This window comes from Spea bombifrons, chromosome 5, assembly GCF_027358695.1.
Source record: "Spea bombifrons isolate aSpeBom1 chromosome 5, aSpeBom1.2.pri, whole genome shotgun sequence".
Taxonomy (NCBI): Eukaryota; Metazoa; Chordata; class Amphibia; order Anura; family Pelobatidae; genus Spea; species Spea bombifrons.
In genome coordinates, this window is record NC_071091.1 from 56340877 (window position 1) to 56367868 (window position 26992).

Sequence of the window (26992 nt, forward strand, 5' to 3'; positions counted from 1 at the left end):
AGGCACATCACAGAAAAACTGTGTTAAATAAGCTTAGGAAGCGATCTAAGGTCACTTTCTTTGCTTAAACGGTGTTGCTGTAATACCTAGACGTCAATGACATTTTTGGATTGATGGGGTATATTGAATTGTCCGAGTTCAAAAATATCCCAAAAAGGACATGGGAGCTGGAAGACCAGATGGCAAAATTCTAAATTCAAATTCAAATGTGACTTTTTTTATGCATGGTGGTATCAGTGTACTCAGGAGATATTGCTGGACACATGTTGGATGGTTGTTTGGCAGTAACATATACCAGGAGCTATACATTCATACCTGAATTACAATGTGTGTTAAAAAACACACGCAAAAATGACTACTATAACCTTTTACAAAGGCTGGTGGTAGAACTAGTGAGTGAAATACCCTGGGGTGTCTAATATATATATTCAGATTTTAGGTACATTTTTAATCCCATCCTATAGTTGCATTATATGTGTCTCAAGTTGTGTAGGTAGATGGTGGTACCCATAGGGGTTGAGGTAATTACAGTCATTTTATATAGAAAAAAATATATATGTTTGGCTATTTATTATTTAATATTTTATTTCATGTAGTAAAATTAAAATACTCTGTTGGCCATGTTTGAACATCTGCATGCTTTAGGGGAAAATAACATGTACATTATTTTTTCTGGTTTAAATATATATGCTGTGACAGTGAACCGGGCATGGTGGTGGATAAAATATATATTTCTAAGAAAATACTGCAGTGCAATTTATTTGATAACCCCAGGGAGAATGTTTTTTTACCAACAAAATAATGGTAATGTTGTAGTTATGTTTGGGTCCCTGGGGTGGAGCATTTAGAGAGAAGGGAGGGCCAATGCTCCACTCCACACTTTACTTGCAGCAGGTGATGAAGCCAGTCCAGGAGTTCTGGTTCTCTCAGATTGTTACTCACCTGTTACCAATGAGCAGCAGGAGGCTGCTACAAAAAGGAGCCCTGTGAGTTATTCAGGTGAGAAAGCCACAAGCAGTGAGTGAGACTGTATTTTTCTCCTAAAGAATCTGCTGAGCGGTTCCTAAACGAAAAGGTCTGTGCTAAATGTTTTTGTTGGTAGCGGGTAAGCCGTCCAACGAGAGTTAGTGGCTGTTTGTCAGTAAGTGCTCAGAGAGCAAGGCTTTTATTTTTGTTTGTTTTATTTATGTTTGTTTACAGACCTTTTAATAAAAAGGACTACAATTTCTAAAAAGAATTCAGCCTTATGTGGTATTTCAAACCTTAAGACTGTGTGGTTACCTGATCCCAGCTCACAATGCATAAAACAACAGTTATGTGCTATTCAAATACATAGTGTCCTATAACTATGTAAAATATGACTAATATATAAATATCCTGATTATTTTCTGACTGTAAATAAATTATTTGCTGCATTCATATAAGGTTAACAACATACAACTAGACAAAAAAAACCTAGACAAAAAAAATCAGAAAAATAGCCATGTGTTACTCATATTCCAAATTTAATAAGTCCCTCTGGGGCCAATTTTTTATTGTATGAATATGAAAATATCACAATTTAATATTAGGAACTGCAAGACTTTTATTATTATTTTAGATTTTAGAAGTTTCAATAACACAAACACAGTTAGTGTGGGTCTCAATATAAATAAATAAAAATGCATTTATAATATGTATAATGCTAGAAGAATTTACTGTCCATGCCATCAATGTGTATCTAGAAATATATGTTATAGTGCCGTTTATTTAGCAGAGATACTGCTAGCTCTGCCGAATAGTCCATATGATGATCTTACAATAGACTGGATCCCATGTATAACAGACAGCCTATTGTAGTTAGGAAACACACTATAAGTACCAAACTCCCCAGCCCATATAGTAATGGTTGTGCAAGGTCTCAGAGTTAAAACATTCAACCCTAAGCATATCTCACAGTAGTCCTGTTTTTTAAGGGACAGTCCTGCTAGGCTACATACCAATAATTTAGAATGCTAGGTGTTATTGGATACAACTTACTTAAAGCCCCTTCTTAAATATGAGAGATAGAAATAAATACTTGGCATGGCAGTCAGCCACCAGACTGTATGCAGTCCTTTCTTCAAGTCTGCTGCTGCATGTATAAGAAATAGGTGACTGTGGTACTCTCCCACTATGCTATACAGGGAATATAAAAAGTCTACACACCCCTGTTAAAATGCCAGGTTCTTATAATTTTTAAAAATGAGACAAAGATAAATCATGTCAGAACTTTTTCCACCTTTAATGTGAACAAGCTGAACTCTTTGAGGGGGAAAACATTTAAAAAAAACCTCACAGTAACCTGGTTGTAGAAGTGTGCACACCTTTTTATAACTGGCACTCTGACTGTGTTCAGAATTAACCAATCACATTCAAACTCATGTTAAATAGAAGTCATTACACACCTACCATCATTTAAAGTGATAAATCACAAATAAAGTTCAGCTGTTCTAGTAGGATTTACCTGACATTTGCTTAGTTGCATCTCAGGGCAGAAGCCATGGTCTGCAGAGCTTCCAAAGCATCAGAGGGATCTCATTGTTGAAAGATATCAGTCAGGAGAAGGGTACAAAATAATGTCCAAAGCATTAGATATAACAGGGAACACAGTGAAGACAGTCCTCATCAAGTGGAGAAAATATGGCACAACAGAGACATTACCAAGAACTGGACTTCCCTCCAAAATTGATGAAAAGGCAACAAGAAAACTGGTCAGAGAGGCTTACAAGAGGCCTGCTGCAACATTAAAGGAACTGCAGGAATTTCTGTCAAGTACTGACTGTGTGCTACATGTGGCAACAACTTCCCGTATTCTTCATATGAATGGGCTATGGGGTAGGGTGATAAGACGGAAGCCTTTTCTTACAAAGAAAAACATCCAAGCCTGGCTGAAGTTTGCAAAAACAAACATCAAGTCCCCCAAAAGCACGTGGGAAAATGTGTTATGGTCTGATTAAACCAAGGGTGAACTTTTTGGCCAAAATTTCAAAAGGTATGTTTGGCGCAAAGAAAAACACAGTAAAGCATGGTGGTGGCGGCATCATGCTTTCGGGCTGTTTTTCTTCAGCTGGAACCGGGGCCTTAGGGTGGAGGGAATTATGAAAAGTTCCAAATACTAGGCAATTTTGGCACAAAACCTTCAGGTGTCCGTTAGGAAGTTAAAGATAAAGAGGAAGTTCACCTTTCAGCATGACAACGACCCAAAGCACACATCAAAATCCACAAAAGCATGTTTTCACCAGAAGAAGATTAATGTTTTAGAATGGCCCAGACCTGAATCCAATTGAACATCTGTGGGGTGATCTGAAGAGGGCTCTGCACAGGAGATATCCTCGCAATCTGACAGATTTGGAACGCTTTTACAAAGAAGAGTGGACATATATTGCCACATGAAGATGTGTCATGCTAATAGACTCCTACCCAAAAAGACTGATTGCTATAATAAAATAAAGTATTAGTTTAAGGGTGTGCACACTTATGCAACCAGATTATTGTGAGTTTTTTTAATTTTTTTCCCCCTCAAAGATTTCAGCTTGTTTTGCAATTGAATTGTTCACGTTATAGTTCACATTAAAGGTAGAAAAAGTTCTGACATGATTTATCTTTGTCACAAGAACCTGGTATCTATAAACACTCATCTACAGACACCAGACAAGCCAGAAGGCTTGTTTTTCCCTCAGAAATCTCATGGTGCTGCCACAACCACAAGGGATTCTGGGTAGGTACATGCAAATAAGGTTAACAATGATCACCTTTTGCCTCTATATCCACTTTATACATGGATCCCTTGAAAGTAATTGCCCGCTGTACAAGACAGCCTTTAAACTCCTAAGAGGTACAGTAGCCCGATCACCACTCATGGACAGCTGTATATAATGGTATATAATACTATTCTGTATATATATATATATATATATATATATATATATATATATATATATATATATATATATATACCGTATTGGCTCGGATATAGGCCGCACCCGCATATAGGCCGCACCCTAATAGTTAGGTGTTTTTTTAATGAAAAGTTTCTGCCCCCCCCCGAGATATACTGCCACTCTGTCCCGAAGATGTACCCCCCGAGATATGCTGCCACTCTGTCCCCAAGATGTCCCCCCCACACACCAGACTTACCGGTGCAGATTCCACGGGGTCTTGCGGGGCCGGCGGGGGACATCTACACATAACACTTCAACTTTCGGCAAGGAAGATTGTGCACGCAGACGTTCACGGCTGCGGCGATGCGAGCAGAAACAACCTCCGCTGCCACGGCACGTCTGCAAGATGTGCTTTAAAAATCTCCCTTGCAGGGACTCCCCCCCGTGGGAATTCCCGGCAAGGGAGATTGTTAAAGCACATCGAGCAGACGTGCCGGCAGCGGAGGTCGTTCGCGCTCATCGCCGCTGCCGGTGAACGTCTGCGCGATGCGCTTGGACAATCTCCCGTGCCGGCACCCCCCCCCCGTGGGAAGTGATGGCAGGGGAGGCTGTCTGAGCGTATCGGAGAGTAGGATACAGGTCCCCTGCATCGCTGCGGGGGATCTCTATCCTAACCCCGCTGCCTGCCCGGCGCCCGGGACTACATGTCGGGCGCTAGACCCCGAATATAGGCCGCACCCCCACTTTAAAGACTTAAAGTGGGGGGAAAAAGTGCGGCCTATATTCGAGCCAATACGGTATATATATATATATATTCAGAATGGTATTATTTGCTTAGATATTATCACTGTTGTTGTAGAGCAAGCAAATGAAACACAGTTCATTATTGATGTATTACAATTTATTAACATTTTTTCCCTACAAATAATATACAGTAGCTACCAACAGGACACATGGAAATAATGCTGTTTCTGAAATAACAAGTAAATTCCAAAATACAGTTGCTCTTTTTTATCTGAGCCATTTTCCTACAAACTACATTTTATCACTATGTGCCAGCTGAGCTCTTTTTTTTTTTTCTTTATCATAGCAGCTGTGCTTTGAGGTACTATATTTCCGAGATAATCAAACCACAGTTAGTATTCTGAATTCAATACTTCAGAATTCAATATAATGTATGCAGCCTAGGTAGTGGAAAATGATTTCATCTCATCTTGAGGAGTAATTCTGGTGCATGCCACACAAAGGCTTTAAGTCTTAAAGTTAATAGTGTGATTGTGATTCATAGCAAGTCACAGTTGGCATCAATTCTTATTCTGTACTTTGTTCTTTGGTTTAACTGTAAGGAAAAGCAAGCTTCCAAGCAATGCATCAATATTGCCAAATAACACTTGATTTTTTTTTTTTTAACGGCTGGAAATGCAACAAATGAAGTACACGTTGAATTGGTCTCAAGCTTCGCAGCAAATGATAAATCATTGCTGTCGACCACTTTACTAGAAAAGTAGATATATACATTCCAAAATAAAGTATTTTATAGATTGATGACATGCGTGTATATATATATATATATATATATATATATATATATATATATATATAATCAGCAAAAGTCTATTCCCTTATCTGTTGTAATCTTTTGGAAATGTTTTCACAGAACATTACCAGCTATATGTTCCTGAATCAGCTCAAGTTGGTTCTGCAGTAGGAAAAATCAAGGCGACTGACGCAGACGTTGGAGTAAATGCTGAAATCAGATACTCAATCATCAATGGAGATGGTGTTTTTTCCATTTCTACTGATAAGGACACAAGAGAGGGGATCCTTTCCCTTAAAAAGGTAAATAGATATATAGAATATATATATTGCATTTTTGCTTATGGCCCCCATTGATCGGTATTAATATTCTATTAGTATTGTGTTAAGGATCTTTAATGTGTTAGTAGATGTCAAATGTGGATGTAACGTTTCCAGTATCCAATAATTGGGTTGGTTTATTTATTTTGCTTTTAACATGAGATATGCAATTATTATATTGTCTAAGTCTAAGTTATTTTATGGGAAGATATATATGATGGAAAGGTATTGTGTTGTAAAAAGGCTACTTGGCTTACTATCAGCAAAAGTACATAGGCCATTAAGTCAAATCTGGTCATCAATCTATGTAGTGACCGTAACCACTTCATGGTTATCATAGTTTTGAACCTGAGCTACAATGATTTTATTTTTTAATAGAATATTTTATGCCTACATTACTTTACACCTTGATGACAGGCTTCCGTAGGAAAGGTTTCATTAAATTCATATGCATCAGAAAATGGATTTACAACATAATACTTCTTTCAATATTAAACTGATTACGTATGGGTCTGCTTTATATTCCTTTGGACAAGTTATCATATCATACAGTAAGTAATCCATAGGCTTCACTGTGATGAAAAAGGAAGTAGGACATGTTTGGGCAAACATCATCAGCCTTGTAGCTGTACCTTTCATTGCCCTTTTACACCGATCCCCAAAACCGTAAAAACAAAGTTGCTGCCCACAGTAAGCTGTTTGATTCCCTACATCTTTGTATATTGGTTCATACATAAAGTAATACACTAGGGAACATTTGTGCTGTATTCCCCCGAACAATAAATATCTGAAATCTGCCATACTATTAGAAATCAGTAGCCTGAAATATAATATATTTTTGTACTGGAACTTCTTTGATATTAAGCACTCAAGATACGTTTTCTGTCGTCTAAATGCCTGTCATGGTTCACCAGGGTCTGTATAGTATTTCACAAGCATTATCATTGGAATAACCATACGTTAATAATGCACAATATATATATATATATATATATATATATCATTCTTGTACATGAGACTCTTTATGTTTCCACACAATGGGTATTTTATAGACATCACTATGCTACAAAGCACCAGTGTCAAAGCCTTGAGATACAAAAGATGGGAGCTTTATCCTATAAATGGAACCATGTTACTGTATGTAATATCTTGTGCTGGACAGGTCATGCACTTGAGTGTGCAATACATTTTATTCATAGAGCACCAGCAGGTTGTATAGCACTTTTACATTAACATAAAATACAAAATTACTGACACATTTACCATATAAAAAATGTGTAATAACATGAGCACATGTTAAAGAGATTGTTTACTGTTCCTGACATCCCCTCTAAAGAAGAATGCATATGAACGTAATCCGTGAGTACTTGGCGAGCCCGATCTAGAGCTGACTGGCGGTATGTATATCACATCCACAGAGATGTGTTCTTCTGAACACATCTAGACAGCAACTAGCTGGAGGCAGGGGAAGGGGCAAATGCTAATGGGGGATTCTGCAGGAGCCCTCCATTCATTTACAAGAGGGACACCACATAAATGTAAAGGGGCAATGCAGTTATTGTATGCCTTTTAGGCATATTGGTACAGCCATCCCTGCTTTTTGAAAGTTTACTTTACGCCACTTCACTTGTACGAAAGAGCTACATGAACACCTGTTTTTGGTAACCAAGAGAAATCCAAAGATGGTTTCGCTTTTCCAAAAAAAAAGTTTTAAAGCTAAAATACCGTCCATCGCTTATTCACTTTTTGCCATTTCGGCACTTTCGCGTAGCGGGGTAAGCCTGTACTGAAGGGATCTTTGGTATGTGAGACTGACATTTTTTATATTGTTAGGTTTTTTGGCCTGCTACAGTCTTCACAATTCCATTTTGGAATTTTTTGGAAATGTGTGTTGCATGGCACACATTTATTTAAGTAACCTTAATATACAGGTTTCATGCCAATGTGTTTTTCCATATACAGGTGCACATCTGTTAAACCATGGACTAAATAAATATATTTTTAATTAAAAATACCTTTTTTACCTCCAATATCAAGATTGTACATACAATGCATTGAAGATGGTGAGTCCTGAAGAATTGCAACAAAAGGCAAAGGACTAAAAATATGTTTTTATCAATTCAAATGTAGGGTTGAAGAATATATTTAAAAAAAATAATAATACCATTTTATTAAAAAAAATTAACATTCACTGACTGCAAGCATATATTCGGAGCTTGGGGCTCTAAACCCACAAGAGACTCAATGCAGAAGACAAAACTAATTTAATTACTGATCTCCTTAAGGTATACTGTAGATGGTGTATTTACAATAAATTAAAATATGCTGTATGTTCATATCATTTTATGCCAATTAACTCTGAAATCAATATATCTGTCAGATATAGCATTGCTAATTGCTAAGGCAATTATACCAGTATGTGTGTGCCTTAAAATGTATTCTTGTTTTAATATATTCGCTGTATGGAAATGTAGTGCAAAATTAAAGAGCCTCAGGATATATGTTGCCCCTTCGTAGCTCATAAGAATCCAATGCATTTCTATTTATTGTAAGTGTATTTTGCAAACAATTCACTTTATTAATGTCTTATGCAACTTCGTGGGTTCTAAGACCTCTGTAACTCATGGAACGACTTGTGTGATGTAGCAGACTACAATGAATGTATCAGTCCTAGACTGGCTATAGGATGAAGAGGGCTGGCATGCTTTAAATGTGCCATTTATTATTATTATTATTATTATTATTATTAGCTTTTATTTATATAGCGCCAATAACTTACGCAGTGCTTGCCTACAATTTACGCAACATTTCACCTACTCTGATGAATTTAACATTTTCGTAACAAAATGCATCATTAGCAATATCATCTCTAGAATGTCCAAACCCTTCGCGCCAGTTTTGTGTCTTTCATAATTTTTGCCAGGAACACTTAATTGTGATACAAAAATGAAGGCATTGATAGGTTGTTGCCATAGAAACTGTGATTAGATGAGATAAGATATATAAAATGGCAGAGCTTCTAATGCTTTTGTTTAACATACCAGACAGTGCATACTAAATTTGTAGAAGTGGAACATCACCTATAATGCTAGGACCTATTGCCTTAGTCTGGAAATGGAGTGTGTCAAAAGCGTCTATTCATTAAAAGGAGAACTTGCAGGGATTGATTTTCAGCTCCTATGCATTATTAAGGGCCATCCTCTTCCTGTCTCCCCGTGTCGTTTCAAAATAGTTTAGAAAGGGCCCTTCCGACCTGGACCGCACGTATTTTGAACAGATACGAGGAGACAGAAGTGTATCGGGTCACATGACCCTGCAGTGAAACAGAGATTGTCCGCAAGCAGTGTGCGCAAGCAGGCAGAGAGGGAAAGTTGAAGGAGTGGTGAGAGGTAAGCAGAGGTGGGAGGGAGGTGGGATATAAGTATGTGTGTGCAGTTGTATGTGTATGATCATGGATGTGTACTTGTGTGATCATGCATGTGTACTTTGTGTGTGTGTATGTGAGCATGCATGTGTACTTTGTGTGTGTGTGTGAACATGCATGTATACTCTATGTATACACTATGTGTGTGTGAGTATGGATGTGTACCTGTGTGTGTTCATAAATGTGTACCTGTGTGTGATCATGGATGTGTACCTGTGTGTATGCATGTGTATGTGTGTGTGAGCATGCATGTGTACTTTATGTGTTTGATCATGGATGTGTAAGTGTGTGATCATGGGTGTGTACTTGTGTGTGTGTGATCATGGGTGTGTACTTGTGTGTGATGATGGATGTGTATGTGTATGCGTGTATGAGGATGGATGTGTAATTGTGTAAGTTGGGTGAGATGAAGTGTATTATTGAGTATGAGTAAATGTGTGTAATTTTTGTAAGTGTGTTTACATATCTTGTATGTTGTCAGGAGTAAGGGGCAAAGAAGGCACAGATCATGTTTTACTGTTTTGTTACTAAGAAAATTAAAACACTTTAATTAAAAAAGTGTTATTTTGAAAAAAAATGTCATGGCCATTGATTAGTATTCATGTCAGTTGAAGTGAAAGATTTTTAGTTGACATGATAGGTATTGTGATCCTTTAAGTGGCCCACAATATGATGCATAACAATGCATTACTTTTAGGCACGAAGCAAATAGAAGCAAATGGGGCTGTACAGGACCAATAGGAAAGTGAAAAGGAGGAAAGTATGATGTTGAAAAAAGAGTTATGGTGAGAGATAAGTAATGTTAGGGAAATGATAAAAATATGCATATAAGAGATAAGTAGATGTTTATAACATCAGTGCTGAATTAATTAGAGATTGTCAGAATATCCTAAGTAACGGTCTTAAGCAAGAAACAGGTGAGACTATATCTCATGGGGTGTCCTTTTAATGGTTTAATCAAATTGAGAAGATGATTACAGCGATCTTTTATTGGATATATATGTCCCCTATCACTTGAGATTATTCATCACTATATAATGATATTGTTGTTGTCATAATCATTAGTACGGCTATCCCTAATGGTAACAATATATGTTGCAGAAGGTATTGGACTTGTCATATTTATGACTTTCACGCTAACCTATACAGACAATAATACTTTCTTTAAAATATTTAATTCCGGGCTGTCTGAACTCACATGCAACTAAACTAGCCCAAAGCCAAATATTAGGTTTTAATTCTACCTTGTAGAATTGTACAGTGAAAGCAGTGCATTTTAATGTGTAGAATTGCATTGCTAATTCTAAATTGTAGTGTTGATTCTAAAGATAGTTAATAATCAAGTAACCTTATAGCTGGACAAACTTTCATCAGTTGTTTTGGTATATATATATATATATATATATATATATATATATATATATACAAAATATACAATGGAAGAACTCAAAGGTACACAAGAAATTTAAGGTTCAGTAATGAATGAGAGGAATCATGGACTGCTGCTTCATCTGTTTGTACCACCTCTTTGAGCTTAATTTGAACTTGGTTAGAATCCAAACCAATGTTATATATACCAAATACAACTGTTTGTGCAGAGAGTTTGAGGGTTACATTATATAAGGTGATTTTGGCACTAAAAGTTTGAAAACTGATGTTATTATGGCAACCAATGCAACGGCCGAGTTAGAGGAACATTTCACTGTTTGCTAAGGTCACAAGACAGCTTTTCAAACTTTGCACTACAGTTACTTTGCAAGCATTAAAATTGTTCTTTGAAAGACTGGATAAGACTTTAAAGACATGATAGCACCTACTAATTGAAGTTCATCCTCATCTGTCGGCAGGAGCTTTTAGTAGCATGTGCTTTTATGATGACATATATCATCAGTGCCATCTTTAATTGGAATGTGGTCCAGGGCAAACCTCTGTTGTTGGGTTCCTTTCATATATTTTATGTAGCGGTTTTATATGGGAGTGTGTGTAGTGTATGCTGCATGTGAGTCTATCACAAAGTTCTACAGCTAAAAATAACGAAGATAAGGAGCAAAGTGCAATGGCCCTTCTACCCCTTAGTTGCCTTTAATGGTGCTGAAGAACACATAGTTTGTGACCTGTCTGGTTTCAAATTCTCAAGCGTGGTCTCTTCATTAAATTTTGTTAAAATTAAAGCCAAAGGAAAAACATTTTATAAATGACAAAAAGACATATCTGAAGATTTATACACAGCTCAATGGTGAATCTTTCTTTGGTATGCTTAGATTGGTGATTTTAAATTGAAAATACTTTTGTAAGGAGTATCATGTACGCAGGTTTGAGCTGTTAGTGCGTCAGAAGTTAAATTGTAGGCAACCTTGTTACAATCAAGCACTTTTTCTTTTTTTTTGTTAGGTTATTGAATCTGGATGATTCCAAGATGTCTTGGTTAAGGTGCCCCCCCCGCCCCCACCATACTTATAACCGCACACCCTAAAATAGGAGGGATCCCTCCTATTTGTAATGTTGAAAGGAATTGCAATTTAATTCCCATAAACATACCATTAAATGAATCAATATGCTTCTTATGAACAAGGGTATTAAAGAATGACAGAGATTAGAATTATTTTACTTTAGAAGTATATCTTTTATACACTTATTCCTTTATATATCTGTGTTGTAGACTTTGTGCGCCAGCAATAATGTGGAAAAAATAAAAGGAAAAAAAGATTGAGTAACCACATGGAAAATGATACATATACTGTACATAAATGCATTAAAATTGTCAGATGATCTTATCACCATAAAACCTTATTTTATGTGTTTCATAGCCAATGCCTTTATTTACATATCACTTCTCAGGTCTTTAGCTGCCGTTAAAACACTGAATACACAATTTCCGCTTAGCAGATACAATAATAATTGCAATTTATTGTTTAGACATTGTGTAAAATGAAAGGAATTTATACGTTTTCCAGCAGCATACCTTTTCTAAATTATAGTAATGTCTATTTGATATATGGCAGGAACTAAATTGTGTAGGCCGTTGGTTTGCTGGTATATTTACATAAAGAAATATTGAACTATTTTGGTGAGCGCAGAAACACTTTAATTATATGTATTTTCTTTAAGGATTTGCAATGTTGTGACATAAACAATACATTAAAATACTTTAATTATAGTAATGGGAGAATGTGTGTTTCAGCGGTAGGGATTCTGTGTATGCTTCATTAAGATTCATAAGTTTGTTTCAAATGCGTTTAAATAAGTACGTTAGGTGGATCATGGATGAATCTTACAGCTATTAGCATAACTAAATAATTGATTAATATTATATATTATATGCACTTTGTATAGCCTGCAGTAGAATAGTTTTTTCAATATTTGTCAAGCTGAGGACTATCTCACTTCTTTGACCCTGCGCTTTGTGACAAAACTGTGATAGAACTAGCATATTAATAAAAGTCTTGTCTGGATGCTTTCTGCCTCCTGCCCACCCCGTCTAACAAGGCCGCAAAGGGGAGGCGATAATTTGACATGGAAAGATATAATAATCATACTGATTTTAAGAACAGGAAGATGGAATTATATATATATATATATATATATATATATATATATATATATATATATATATATATATGGATTGCATTTATCTGTATACACCATGATATAGTTTTATTTATTGTGCCAAACTGCGAAATGTAATATTTGGGAAATGTGACAGATCTGCTTTAATGGTAATCCTGACCACCACAGTGTGTTCTAAATCCCAGGCTCAGGTCGAAGACAGATAAACAAATGAACCGTCGGACTGTACAGCCAAGTATTTGAAGGTGATCTTTGCCGGTGCAGAGATAATTTTTTGTGTTTGCCTGACACGTGCTTTGTGTATTTGTTCTATCCCCAATTATTGCATTCGTAAGCTTTGTTTATTTATGAATCCTGAGTAAAGCTATGTGTTCTGCAGTGGCAATGCTACCCAAGATAATTGTGACATTCTACAAAAATATAATGGATTCTGTTTATTTCAGCGTTGGTTTCTGCTGATATGAAACAATATAATACAGAGGGAAAAATGTGTAATTTTTCGAAAATATTGTCAGTTCTGTAACTCGTATAGCTGTGGGAGAACGTTGAGTCTGGTTACCCTCCCTTTAATTTCTTCCTCTGTTGTTTTGAGGTTTTTACCTTGGGATGATGTATAGAGTATTGTAAACACCTAGAGTGTATACCAAACAATCTTACCCTTGTGTACTGTTCATTTAGACTGCACTATTTAAAAGAATTTCAAAAACATTCTTTCTCAGTGTTGAGTTAGAAAAGCTGCTCCATGCGCTGTAGTGAGTTATCAAGTATGGCATTTGTAAGCGCTTTCAGGAGTCACCGAACCCGCTTTTCACTTGTGAACACTGGTTGCTTCCCCCCTGCTGGATCTTTACAGATAACATTTGAGTTTTCTATGCAAGTATATGTGAGGGTTCAGGTTTTTGGGAGAGTTTGCACATTTTCATTGCGTTCCGCCAAGTGGCAGACATGAGGATTAAACCTTGCAGTGCCCCATCTGTGCTATACACAAAAAAAGGTTGGAATGCAGCACTCAGTAGTGAGATGGTCCACGAGCCAGGGTGCCACCAAATTCTTCAATAAATCCAAAAGAAAGAAGCAGAGGCTCAGCACTCAAATGGTAAGGTGAGTTTATTTCACACAGGCAACGTTTCGACACACAGGTCTTTCTCAAGCCTTGTCGAAACGTTGCCTGTGTGAAAATAAACTCACCTTACCATTTGAGTGCTGAGCCTCTGCTTCTTTATTTTCCATCTGTGCTATAGGCTGCCAGGGGGCTTAGGTGCCCTCCACACCCCCTGTAAGGCACAGAGATCACTTTAATATCTCTGTGGGCTGGGCAGGGACAGTTGGTCAGTTGGGCAATAGTGGGACAGTGCCTAAAAATCATCACTGTCAGTAAAAAAAACCAACAAAACTGGACACTTGGGAGGTATAAAACTATGAAACAGTGCAATGTGTCATCATAGACTAAAATAGTCTATACATCTACCGCACCCCTTACATACAGTATTTAAATACTATTCACATGGGCACCTCCAATAAAACATGCTATTTAGGTGGATGATTTTGAATTGGGCTGCTGGACAAACTCTTACAAAAAGATCAATTACAGAGTAACAATGGGCAGTTATGCCAGAGACTATTAAAAAAGTGTGCTTTATCACTGGTATCTGGTCCCAGTTAGATTAGAAAAAATATTCTCCTCGTCCTCTGCACTTTGCTAGGGGCAGTGCTACCAAACAGGGTCTATGTTCCATGTGTGGTGGGAATGTTTGGTGATCTGCTCATGGTGGCAATCTGTGTTTGAACTGTTAACAGAACTCTTGCCCCTCTTGCATTATTGCATATGAAACCAGAACACATCTCTGAAACTGAATGGAAGTTTATATCTCGCCACCATGCAAGCAATAGCAAGGAAAAGGAATTTATTGGAAGCCTCACAAATGAAGGAAGTCATTCCAATATTGGAAGAAAATAGAGCTCGGGAATAGATGTCACATGGGAGTAATAATACTATGCACATGTGTGACAAAGTATGGTCTTTGTGGTTGTACCTTATGTGTTTTTGTAAATATTTCCTGCAGAATATTGTTTCTTGTTCAATAAATAAAATATATGTATATATATATATATATATATATATATATATATACATGCACAGACACAGAGAGAGCGAGAGAGGCAGAGAGAAACTACATAAAATTATTTTAAAATACCACTTTTAATGTATGCCATAATTAAAAAATAAAATTATGCTTGTAGGTTTGTGGGGGTCTATCAACTACGAAACATGTGTTTTATGTAAATAATTATATTTTATATAAAAATAGATAAAATCATTTTTTTATAACAATGATATATTATTTGTAAAACTAAACTGTTTTTAACACTGCATACATATGCATGTGTGCTTATCTGTTCTTGAATATATCTATAAACTTTTTTAAAAGTGCAGTATTTCAGAATTTTGATTTCCTCCCTCTCTATAGGCTTTATTACCTTGCATCAGATTTTACAATGCTATATTTTTTGAGTTATGATCCCATATCTGTAATTTTATCGGTATGATGGGAAAAGCAAGCCCTATACAGTCACTCTAAATATTTTTACTTCTGAAACTGATATGAATTTGTGCTACCCGAGTTAATGTTATTCACAAGACAGTGAGACAGTTGGTTAGACAGACAGATGTCCTTTGTGATGGACTAAACTTTTGATTTGTTTAAAACATAGTCATTATAGCTTTATCAAGACTGTACCTCCTTTGTCTGTAAAGGTTAATGTAACAAAAAGAATTGGTACATAACATAGGTCATGCACAGGCAGAATGATTAGAATAGTTATACAGCATGTATTTTATTCTAAATAATAATCCCAATAAAAAGCTAGATGATCTGAGTAATTCATTTAAAAAAATGGCATTTGCCGTTATGTAGCCAAATGCAAGCAGTAACATATTCTGCTAGTCAACCTAGAGCGGCAGGTCCTTGGGTTGGGAAGGTGGACTGACCTCTGATCAGGTCCTTCAGCATGCTGCTGCACAATGGGCAGGTGAAAAAGGAGATCTCTAATGTCTCCAACTGGCCTATGTATACTATGGAGGACTGTACCAAGAGGGCACATTGTCCATTAGGTATATTTGAAAATGCTGCACACCTTTAAAAACTGGAGCACCATAATATGACGGCTGGTCACTGCTCACCAGAATGAGGAATCTGCACACACACCAAAGGAACTCAGGTGCTTAACTGTGCCAGGAAGGGCCAGCTCCCCAGTAGATCAAAATAAATAAAGGCTCCAGGCACTCAAGGGTTCCAGCTCAGGCAGATTTATTAAAGGAAGACAGCAACAACGTTTCAACCTCACAATGAGGTCTTTATCAAGGCTAGTCACTGCTGTCCTGAGTCAGGTATAGGGCAGAGCCTAAGGTAAATACACCACTAGCTGCAAGAGCAGGAATGAAATTCTACTGGTCATGTTTCCACAATGCAACGCCTAATCATCACAAACACAAGACCACTAAAAATGTAGATCAGTAGAAAACAACCTCTACTAAGCAAGTGATCAGACTATTATTTTGACACGAACATTCTAGAACGGTAAAAATGTTGTCTGGAATCCATATGTCCGAAGAAATTCAACGTGCTGCACAAATTTAAAATAACCAGCCTGAACATGCACAAGGAGGCTAAAATCACAGCTTGCAAGTGACAATTTTACTCTTTCAATGGAAACACATGGACTATGGCAAAACAGGATGCCACATTCCCACTCTCATGCTTAATTAAATACTAATGAATTAAACTAATTCATTACCACACCACAATCACTTCCACAGGGATGGCTGCTTCTTCTTCAAAACACCTACAGCATATTGTCAGTTTTAGAAATTAATAAAAATGTAGAAACAATAACACAATTAACAGTGAAAATCATTGTTTTTTCCCCCTTTTTTTCTATATGCAACTAGTTTTTACCTATAATAACCCAGAACTGAATGACGCCACTGCCAATGAATGTCTATTGTTGTATTGTTAGAGACTCTATACTTAACCAGTTCAAATGGAACACACGCAGTTCATTCTAGGTATGCTAAATGTAAAGTGTCTATTGTTACAGGCTGTTTTTATGTTGTTTTTTTTTTAAACCTTTACAAGTAAGGCCATGTAGAGCTGATGTATTATCTTATATAGAGAGTATGAATGCATTTCTTTTTCATATACAAAACAGGTGTATATTTTAATGTGTTTAGAAGAGGCATAACAGCTAATTTCATGTATCTCCTACACAGCTTCCAGCTTAAAATCACTTTAGTAGCATGTACCTTTTGATCAAGGATCATTCTGCCCATATAAAGCTTAATAACCCGTCATCGCAGAATCTCACAAATTAAGTGCTTTAATGATCAAATGCATTTACACAATATTCCTACTACTGCTAAACCCCCACACCCTTCCCAGACTTTATATTTTAGCTTTCTTCCTAATTTTGTTAGGCAGACTGAGCTGCCATATGATAAAAAAAGCAGGTTCTGATAGGTTGTTGCCATAGAAACTTCAGAGGAAATGGAAGATCTGTTTAGGCTAATTAGCTTAACACTGAGTACAATTGGAGATTTTCCTAACTTGCAGTGCAAGAAAATATAGATTTTATTAACGACAGGAGGCGAATATTATGCATTAAATTCCTTCTTTACTACTTCAGCAGCAAAATAGTTAAATACAAAGTTTGGTGGAACAAATAAAAACATCCAAACTTGAAAGGCACAATAGAACACTGAGTAGCCAATCAGCATGCAGTAGAGGATATGTAGGTGTAGATCCCCAACTAATCTCCCTCTTTCGCGCTGCCTACTGGACGATAATCATAAACTTCCAAAACAAAGAACGATGAGAATAAACTAATCTGAAATGAGAAAATGACATAAAGGGAGGGTTAATGAGGTGGGATAATATTCGCCTCCTGTCGTTAATAAAATCTATATTTTCTTGCACTGCAAGTTAGGAAAATCTCCAATTTTATTACAGACAGGAGGCTTCATATTATGCATGTTTAAAGTTAGATATAAAAATTACAACACCACAGACGAGATGTGAGTATCAGGTTTAAAATAAAAGGTCTTGAAGGTGGAGTCAGTGGACCAATCTGCGGCTTTGAGTATCTCAGCCAAAGAACCACCAGCCAGGAAGGCTTTAGTTGACATAGCATTTCTGGAGGAATGAGCTCCAAACACAGAGATATCTATGCCCGCCAGAGACATAGTGGCTCTGACCCATCTAGCGAGAGTAGCCGAGGAGACAGGAAGAAAAGGTTTACGAAAGGAAATTAGAAGCTGAGGAAGAGAGACATTACGAAGAGATGTAGTCTTGAGCTCATAGGCTTTGAGACAAGCAACAACACAAAGAGACGGATGATGTGGAAATGAAGGCTAGAAAACAGACTGTAAACCAGTTTTAGTACGTCTCTGGATTTTAAAACTAACACCATTAGGTACATATTGTCTAAGAGATATATCTAAAGCCCTGACATCTGAAACCCTTTTGAAAGAAATGAGACATAATAGAGTGGTTAGTTTAAATGACAATAATTTCAAAGGGAGAGAGTCATAATTGTCCCAGGAATTCAATAAGTTCAATACAATAGACACATCCCATGTATGATGGTATTTAGGAAGAGGGGGGCGTTTGAAACGGATACCCCTCATGAGCTTGCATACTAAAGGATGCTTACCTGAAGGAAATCCATCGATGAAAGCGTGATTGGAGGAAATAGCCGATCTGTACACATTGATGGTACGATAAGCTTTACCAGAGTCAAACTGGGATGAAAGGAAATTTAGAATGTTGGTTACATTGGAATGTACGGGATCCACCTCCCGTTCCATGCACCAAAGTAACCAAAGCTTCCAGGCAGATCCGTAATTAGTTCTGGTACCTGGAGCCCAGGTTTCGGAAAGGATACGTCTAGCCGAGTCTGAAATTTCTGGATCAAGTTGTGCTGCCCTGATACTAGGCAGGCCACAAGGGGTAACTGGTGGGAGAGGACCAGAGGGTGGAAGTTCCCTGCTGGGTCGAGGAGGATGTCCTGATGGAAAGGAAGGGTCCTCGGGAAATCTATTAGGATACTCAACAGGAGAGGAAACCATGGTTGTGTTTGCCACCATGGAACAACTAGGGCCAGGACTGCTCTCTGGGAGCATGTAAGGAGGAGAACCCTGGAGATCATGGAGAAGGGGGGAAATGCATAGTTGATCCCTTCTGACCAGTCCTGAAGGAAAGCATCCTGGCCTTCGGCTTCCGGGTCTGGTCGCCAGCTGAAGAATCGGGAAAGTTGAGTGTTGAGTCTCGAGGCAAACAGATCTATGGCAAATGGGCCCCAAAGGCTTGAAAGGGTCAGAAAAACTGAGGGATTCAGTTTCCAATCGCTGGAATCAGTGAGAAAACGTGAGTTCCAATCCGCTATGGTGTTGGATAGCCCTGGCAGATATTCTGCTCTGAGAAAGATGTCTCGCTCTAGACAGAAGTGCCATAAGGTCTTGGTAATATCTGCTAGGAGTTTGGACTTGGTCCCCCCCAGACGGTTCACATACTGAACCGCGGATATATTGTCCATCTTGAGGAGAACGCAACAATGAGTTTTGTCCTTCGCAAAACTCCTTATTGCGAAAAACCCTGCCAGTAATTCCAAACAGTTGATGTGAAGATTGAGTTCCGTTATGGACCACTTCCCTCCGGTGGAGATTGAGCCGCAACGAGCTCCCCAACCCAAACGACTGGCATCGGACTCTATGACTATGTCTGGGAATGAGCTGAAGATTGCTCTTCCATTCCATCTACGAAGGTGGAGAAGCCACCACCGTAGTTCTTCTTCTGTGTCTGGGGTTAGGGAAATCTCGTCTGAATATCCCAGACCATTGCGGAGATGTTGAGCCTTCAAACGTTGAAGTGCTCGATAATGGAGGGGAGCAGGGAAAATAGCTTGGATAGAGGCTGACAAAAGGCCTACTACTCGAGCTAGGGATCTGATAGAGATCAGGCGTTTGTTCAGAATAGAGGAAATCTCTTTCCTTATGGTTTTGAGTTTCCTTGGAGGAAGACTCAGTGTAGCGGACTGTGAATTGACTAGGAATCCCAGAAATTCTATTTCCTGGGTTGGAGATAGAATGGATTTCTCCCTGTTGATGATAAAACCTAAGTTTGAGAGAAGGGAAACTGTCCAAGATTTGTGAAGAGAGATGGTCTCTAGGTCTTGAGACATTATAAGGATGTCGTCTAGATATATAATGAGTCTGACACCCCTGCTGCGTAGTAGTGATACTACGGGTTTGAGTAATTTGGTAAAGCACCATGGTGCAGAAGACAACCCAAATGGCAAGCATGTAAATTGCCATTTCGTATTCTTCCAGAGGAATTGGAGAAATGGTTGATGGGACGGATGAATGGGTACAGTAAGATAGGCGTCCTTTAAATCTATCTTTATGAGCCAATCTTTGTGAATGAGAAGGTCTCGAAGGAGGTGAATTCCTTCCATTTTGAAATGGTTGTATTTCACAAAGGCATTGAGAGTGCGTAAATTGATAACCAGTCTGTGGCCGGAATCCCTTTTCTTTACCAAGAACAAATTGCTCAGGAAACCAGGGGAGTCTAGAGGGACCTGAATAATAGCACCTTTGTGGGACAAGCCTGAGATTTCTTCTTGGATCAGCAAAGTGTCTTGTTGGGTAAAATGAATTGGATGGGGAAGCTGATCCTGAAAGGGGGGAAACATGAATTCTATTTGGTAACCCCTTACTGTATCTAGAACCCAAGAGTCGTTTGTGATACGACTCCAGATAGGGAAAAAATGTAATAATCTCCCCCCCAGCCTGTTGGGGGAAGAAAGGGGAGCAGTGATACTTACTGAAAGATGATCTTCCACGAGGAGTTCCTCGATGGCCCCGTGCTTTCCAGGGTCTTCCCCGATGTGGGAAGAAAGGGAGATGGTTGGAGTTTCCTTGATAACCCTTATAAGACGAGGTGTAGCTTGGGTTATATGAAGAGGTCTGGTATGGAGGGTTTGGACGGCTGGGGAAACGACCTCTGCTTTTCCCAGCCCTGCCAAAAATTTTTGGGTGGAAAACCTTCTTGAGACTGGCATTTGCCTTGTCCAGATTGGAGAAAACATTTACATATTTGTTAATGTCCTTGAGAAAGGCTTCTCCAAATAAACAACCTTCCGCAGCTGAGCCTGGTTCTTTACTGGATATATGGGCTAGCTGCGGGTCAATTTTAATAAGGATGCTTCGTCTGCGCTCTGCGGACATAGCGCAATTGGCGTTGCCCAGGAAGCAAATTGCCCTTTGCATCCAGCCACTTAGTATGTTAATGTCAACAGGAGTGTCTGTGCGCTTGGCATCCTCTATGAGCTCCAGGACTTTGGCTAGAGGACCAGACACATCCAGGAGCTTGTCTTGACAGGCTTTCAAGGACCTGTCAATGCCCTTTCGGGGGTTCTTCCCAGTTTTTGCGAGGTAGTGGATTACTGTCTCGTCTAATTCTGGGGTCTCAATTACCTTATGAGGTAAGACTGGTCTTGGGCATTCTGCCCGCATCTTGTTGCGAGCTCCCTGTTCGAGAGCTTGTCGCATCCAGAGCTCCATATATTTAGAGACTTGTTCAGTTGGTACCCACTCAGCCGAGCGGGGATGTTTTATTTGGTCTGGATGGAAAAAGGGGAACCCCTTAGCATCCAGAATAGAGTCTTCAGTTTTTCCAGGCTGATCGTTATGATCTTGGGAGTCTGAATACAAATCGGATGAGGATGAGGAGTCGGTTATTAGCGAAACGATTTCAGAGTCCGAATCACTGCTAGAGGAGGTATGGAAGGAATCAGGCTTCCTCCTATAATGGGCCTTCTGAGCTCGTTTGCCTTCCTCACGAGCAGAGGGTTTAGATTTGGTCTGGGTGTCAGACACGTCTTTCACATGCGCAGAGCGCAAAGATAAGTCTGTTTCTTTCCCATGTAAACGGCTTTTAGCGCGTTTGGGGGAGTCTGAAGATAGAGGAAAGCAGTGTTTCCTTTTCTGGGTGGCCTTCCCAGACCTCCTCATGCCTATGGCTAAAGTAGATTCCGACTCCTCAGGTGACCAAAATTGGTCTGAGGGGGTTCTAGGGTCACTATCCCTGGAGTGTTTTTTAGGTTTGGAATGGGATACTGCAGAGGCTATAGATTTCACCAATGACTCCTGCATTGAAGTCATGGCCAAAACCACCGCGGTGGAGACAGACTTTGAGACTGTATTATCCCAGATGTCCTTAATATGGGCCTCAGAAATTGAACCAGGTGTAGGAATAGAGGCAGGAGTGGGCATATCACCTGCCTTTTTCAGTTCCTTTGAAGACATAGTAAAACAGCAACAAAAGGAGACACTCTGGAGCTGTTGAGGTAAGCTGAGGTGAAAAGGGGGCGGGAATCTAGCTGAGAACCAGCTAGAGCCAAAATCCCGTGAGACGTATGACGTCACACGCGATTTCAGCAGAAAAGTGGAATAGAAATGAAACTGACAAAGAAACGAAAGCAGTCGCTGGAAAACGCAGCAGAAATTGGCGCAAACAGGGTATGATAGATGTAGGGGTGAGGGGAATAGTATAAACACCCAAAATAAGCAATTTGGTAAAAACAGCAACACTGTATAATTGAATGCGCGCACACCTGTGAACGTGTGCACATGCACCCACTGGCAGGATGAAATTAAACAGCCAGAGGGTAGTGACAAATATTAGAAAATAAATTAAAGCATTTTAAACCACATAACTGAGGTAAAAAATACAATTCAGAGAGCAAAAAACAGTTGGTACTTATCTGTGCAGCTGAGCAGCAAGAAAGAGGGAGATTAGTTGGGGATCTACACCTACATATCCTCTACTGCATGCTGATTGGCTACTCAGTGTTCTATTGTGCCTTTCAAGTTTGGATGTTTTTATTTGTTCCACCAAACTTTGTATTTAACTATTTTGCTGCTGAAGTAGTAAAGAAGGAATTTAATGCATAATATGAAGCCTCCTGTCTGTAATAAAATTCATGTTTTACCCAAGTGGAACAGCAGCTTTAATGTCTTGTTTCAAAAGGAAACAAACAAAGAATGCATCATCAAACTGCAAATTTAGGTTTTGGAAGAGGAACCCTCTCTTATTAACCCCCTTCACGACAATCCCTGTACATGTATGGGCTCACAATGGGTTAATGTTCTACATCTATTGCTACTATTGCCGTTTAGGCTTCATTTTCATAGTAAGGCATTGTGTTCTCTATCAACCAATAAAATGGTTCTTAGAAGTGGGAAATGGTGGGTTGACAGGTGGTGAATTAAAATTATATGAGGAATATTCATGGGGGTGGCAAATAATTTGGGCCTAAAAAGCAAAGTAACATCTTGATGTACTCTATTTGGGAAAGCATGGTAAATGTTTGCATTTTAGCTCCATTGAATATTTGTTTTATAACTCTTTGCTTGAATAACTTACTGACTTCAACTCTTAATAGGCTTGCAGCTTTTAAACTTTCTCTTCCAGTGAGGTGTTGGCAGGGGCAGTGGTGTATCTACCTTGGGCACTACACCTGACCTAGGGAAGTGCCCACAGCTCCCCATGACTGCAATTCTCACAGTCGAGCGTCGGGTCTTAAAGGCTCCATAGACCTGCCGCTCTATACCTAACCTAGCCTAGGCCAAATCCATAGCTGGGTGAGACATGCATGCCAACGTGTCACTATTGATGGCATTGTAGGATTGTTTTTTTTCTATTGTTTTCCTGTGATTTGAGAAGCTTTTCATCCGTCAGTAACCAATCGGTTGCATTCTCTGCCCCACCAGTATGTAATTGTGTGAGACTTGTGGAGCTCAGAAATGGTTTCCATGGATTGCCTTGGCTATGAGGCTGTTCTCCCAATTAGATAAGATTTTCAGCATTTACTTTAAATCATGTACAATTCTGTCATTAATTTTCAATTGGTATTAGAAGTGAATTCAGGAAATGCTTTAACGGTGATGTATTAGGATGTTTTTTTTAATGTGTACTTACAAATGTTTTGTCTAATAAAAATGTGCTTGTTTCCAAAACTCACAAAAAAAAGTGAAAAGAAAAACATGACATTTATATTCACTTGGCCAATGAAACTAATACGCCTGTATGTCTGTAATATAAACTAGTTCATTACAATGCCGACTTGAATGTAACATACCGAATATATTATGGCTTGCATTTCATCATGACTTCATGTGGTTAAACATTAAGATGTTATGTGTTTCAAAAACCCATAGCAAATATCTATGAGACCTTTAACTGCACTCTTGGGAGTTATATGCCTTTCCTGGACCTGTGCAGAATTTTATTACTATCATTTATATTAACCATAATCTGCTATTATATCTCGATTATCCGAATAAAGCCCGGAATCATTGCTATTTTCTGAATAGTTCGCAATTTTTTTTGCTCAATGAATCACTCTAATAGAGTTCCTTGGTTCCAATCTTCAGGTTACAAACAAGGTTTCATTGCTTTACTGTCGACATTTGTAAACATCCATGTGCGGGAACGCACAAAGCATTTCCGAATAACTGGCTGTTATCCTTAGAATTCCTTCCACTACCTGCTAAAATGATTGTTTGGTCAAGGTCTAAAAAGATCAAATCTGTTTTTCAGCATAAATTGGATGTATTTAAACCTGTGGTTAAGAGTTTCCCATGTGAAATGATTTCCAAGGAAGCTGTTGGATAGTTAATGCTTTTGCAGGCACGGCTAACTATGGAATGTTCCACATTTTACTAGTAAATACACAGAATAAAAAGATTTGATTGTATTGGGACTATAAAAAAAGGCAATTGTCAAGGCCATTTTTAAAAAAAAATAAGATATTCTTCAACAATTACTTTATATGTCAGTTAATTTATTGTGTTAACAATCAGTTTACACTACACTGTTGCTTTTTTAACCCCTTGGCTGCTAAGCCATTTCACACCCTGGTGCTAAGCTAGTTTTCGGCATTTTGGTGCATCTCACGTTTAAACGTGTTTCAAGTAAATTTCTTGGGAATAAACTATACAAACCATATATTGTTTTTTTCAACACACCCAGCAGATTCCACATATACCATTTTTATATGTGTATGTCTCATTAGGTTTGCAAAATACAACCAAAAATGGGAAAAAGGTGTAATTTTTCACTTCCAACTCAATAAAAACTAGTTTGTAATGTTATTTTTCTAAACTCTAATATCAAAACCTGTGTTGTTAAATATTTGTAGTAGGTAACCGGTCTAAAATAAACAGACATTGAGAACAGTAGACTGTGTTTTTCTAATATTTTATTGCTAAAAGTTAAATTTATTAGACTATCACAAAATTCATCTTTAAATTTAATGCATGGCTGCGTCAATTAAACAGCTCTAGCTGCCCGGGATGTTAAAATATGCCAACAAAACTATATATTTTTAGAAACTACACCCCCAGCCGCAGCAAATGAGGTCTTATTTGTATTTGTATCACAAATCTGACTTGCACAACAAATAAGTGAATATCACACAAATAAAAATAAAAAATAAATAAAATTAAAAGCGACAAGTTCATTTATGTCTTCCGCACTCCAGGTTTGTCCTAGAAACACATGCAGCCCCTCATTTGATGCGCCAAGGGGTGTAGTTTCTGAAAATATATACTTTATGTACCATAATTTAACTTCCCAGCTGTCTAGAGCTGTCTAAATGCAGCCATCACCCCTAAATGTTTTAAGACAATTTTTTAACAAGATTCTCCAATCTGCCATATCTGAAGTTAAGGTGGTCTAGACATCTGGGAAGTTAAATTAGGGTACATAAAGTACACATTTCAAGAAACTACACCCCTTGGAGCTTCAAATGAGGGGTTACATGTATTTCTAGGACAAAAGTTAAGTTCACAGATAATGATGGAATATGTCGTTTTGGCTAGAAAATATGTTTTTTCTAACCATAGCGACATGTTAATTTGTGTCTTGCGAACTCCAGGTTTGTCTAGAAACACACGCAGCCCCTCATTTGATGCGCCGAGGGGTGTAGTTTTTGAAAATATGTACTTTTTGTGCCATAATTTAACTTCTTACGTGAGCAGTAATGCCACGTCAAGGCTTCAACCCTAATTACTGACCATTCACACGCTTTTCATATCTCCATTCACTCGCAGAAGCACACACCATACTTTCCATACATTCACTCGCAGAAGCACACACACCATTCTTTCCCCTTACAATCCCAAAGAGATGATCGTAAAGGGAGAAAAAAATCACTTTTACAGCAAAAATAAGTTTTGCAGTAAAAATGCAAGGGGCTCCAGGGATGACATGGTTAACTTACGTACTACAGGCTATACGGCTGATTTTTGCAGTTCATCTGGATTTCAAAAATTGCCTTCCTCTACCATTGGCTAAATTTAACCCCATGATCAAAGGGATCATGGGGTTAAAATTTAGTATCGGCCATTTTTAAAAAGGGAATGTGACTTTTTATAGCTATATGATCGCTGTGGTAACATTGGCTACCACAGTGATCATTTAGCTAGAATACTTAAACGTTTTTTTTTTTAAAGTTAAACCAGTTTATGTTTAGATAATTTAATTTGGGGGTCTCTAGGCAATTTTGATCTTTATTTATCTGCCTTTAGAGACCCCCAAATCATTTTTTTTACTTTTTTTGTACATTTTTATTTTTTTAACATAATATTTTTTATTCTTTTACAAGCATTATACCTTTGGAAAGGTGAGGCGATTACCTTTCCAACGGTATATGTTGGGGGTCTGTAGCTGCTCAGATGCCTGAGATACAGGCATCTAAGCAGCATGCCCCCATACCGTGAAAACTGACAATTGTCAGTTTTCAATAAAGTTGCGCGGTGACGTCATCGCGTCATTACGCGCGACGTCACCGGCCGGATCGGGTGGTCCCAGCGATGCCCTCAAAATGAGGGGCAGATCGCCGGGGTAGGTGGTGATGGGGGTCCACAGACCCCCATCAAGGTAGGAGAGTGCTAGCGACGGCATGGTGCCGTCGTTAGCACCTGACTGGGACTGCTAGCGACGGCACCATGCCGTCGTTAGCAGTCAAGGGGTTAAATTACTGCAGTTTTTCTGAAGTAATACTGCAGTTTTTTTTTTATATTGCAAACCTACAGTTGTACTTCAATGTACTGCAACTTTATTACATTTGTACTTCCTTACAAAAATAACTGCAGTAAAACTGCAGTACAGGGAAGTACAAA

The 26992-nt window shown here is 38.3% G+C and overlaps 1 protein-coding gene across 1 annotated transcript in view; it reads left to right on the forward strand.

The window, feature by feature from the left end:
• The window catches only part of CDH18 (cadherin 18), a 234589-nt gene that overhangs the window by 173217 nt on the left and 34380 nt on the right, over positions 1-26992 (forward strand). Inside the window, exon 8 of the mRNA XM_053468337.1 lies at positions 5560-5741. Within this exon, the coding sequence (XP_053324312.1) occupies positions 5560-5741 (182 nt within the window). The remainder of the gene's footprint in view (positions 1-5559; positions 5742-26992) is intronic.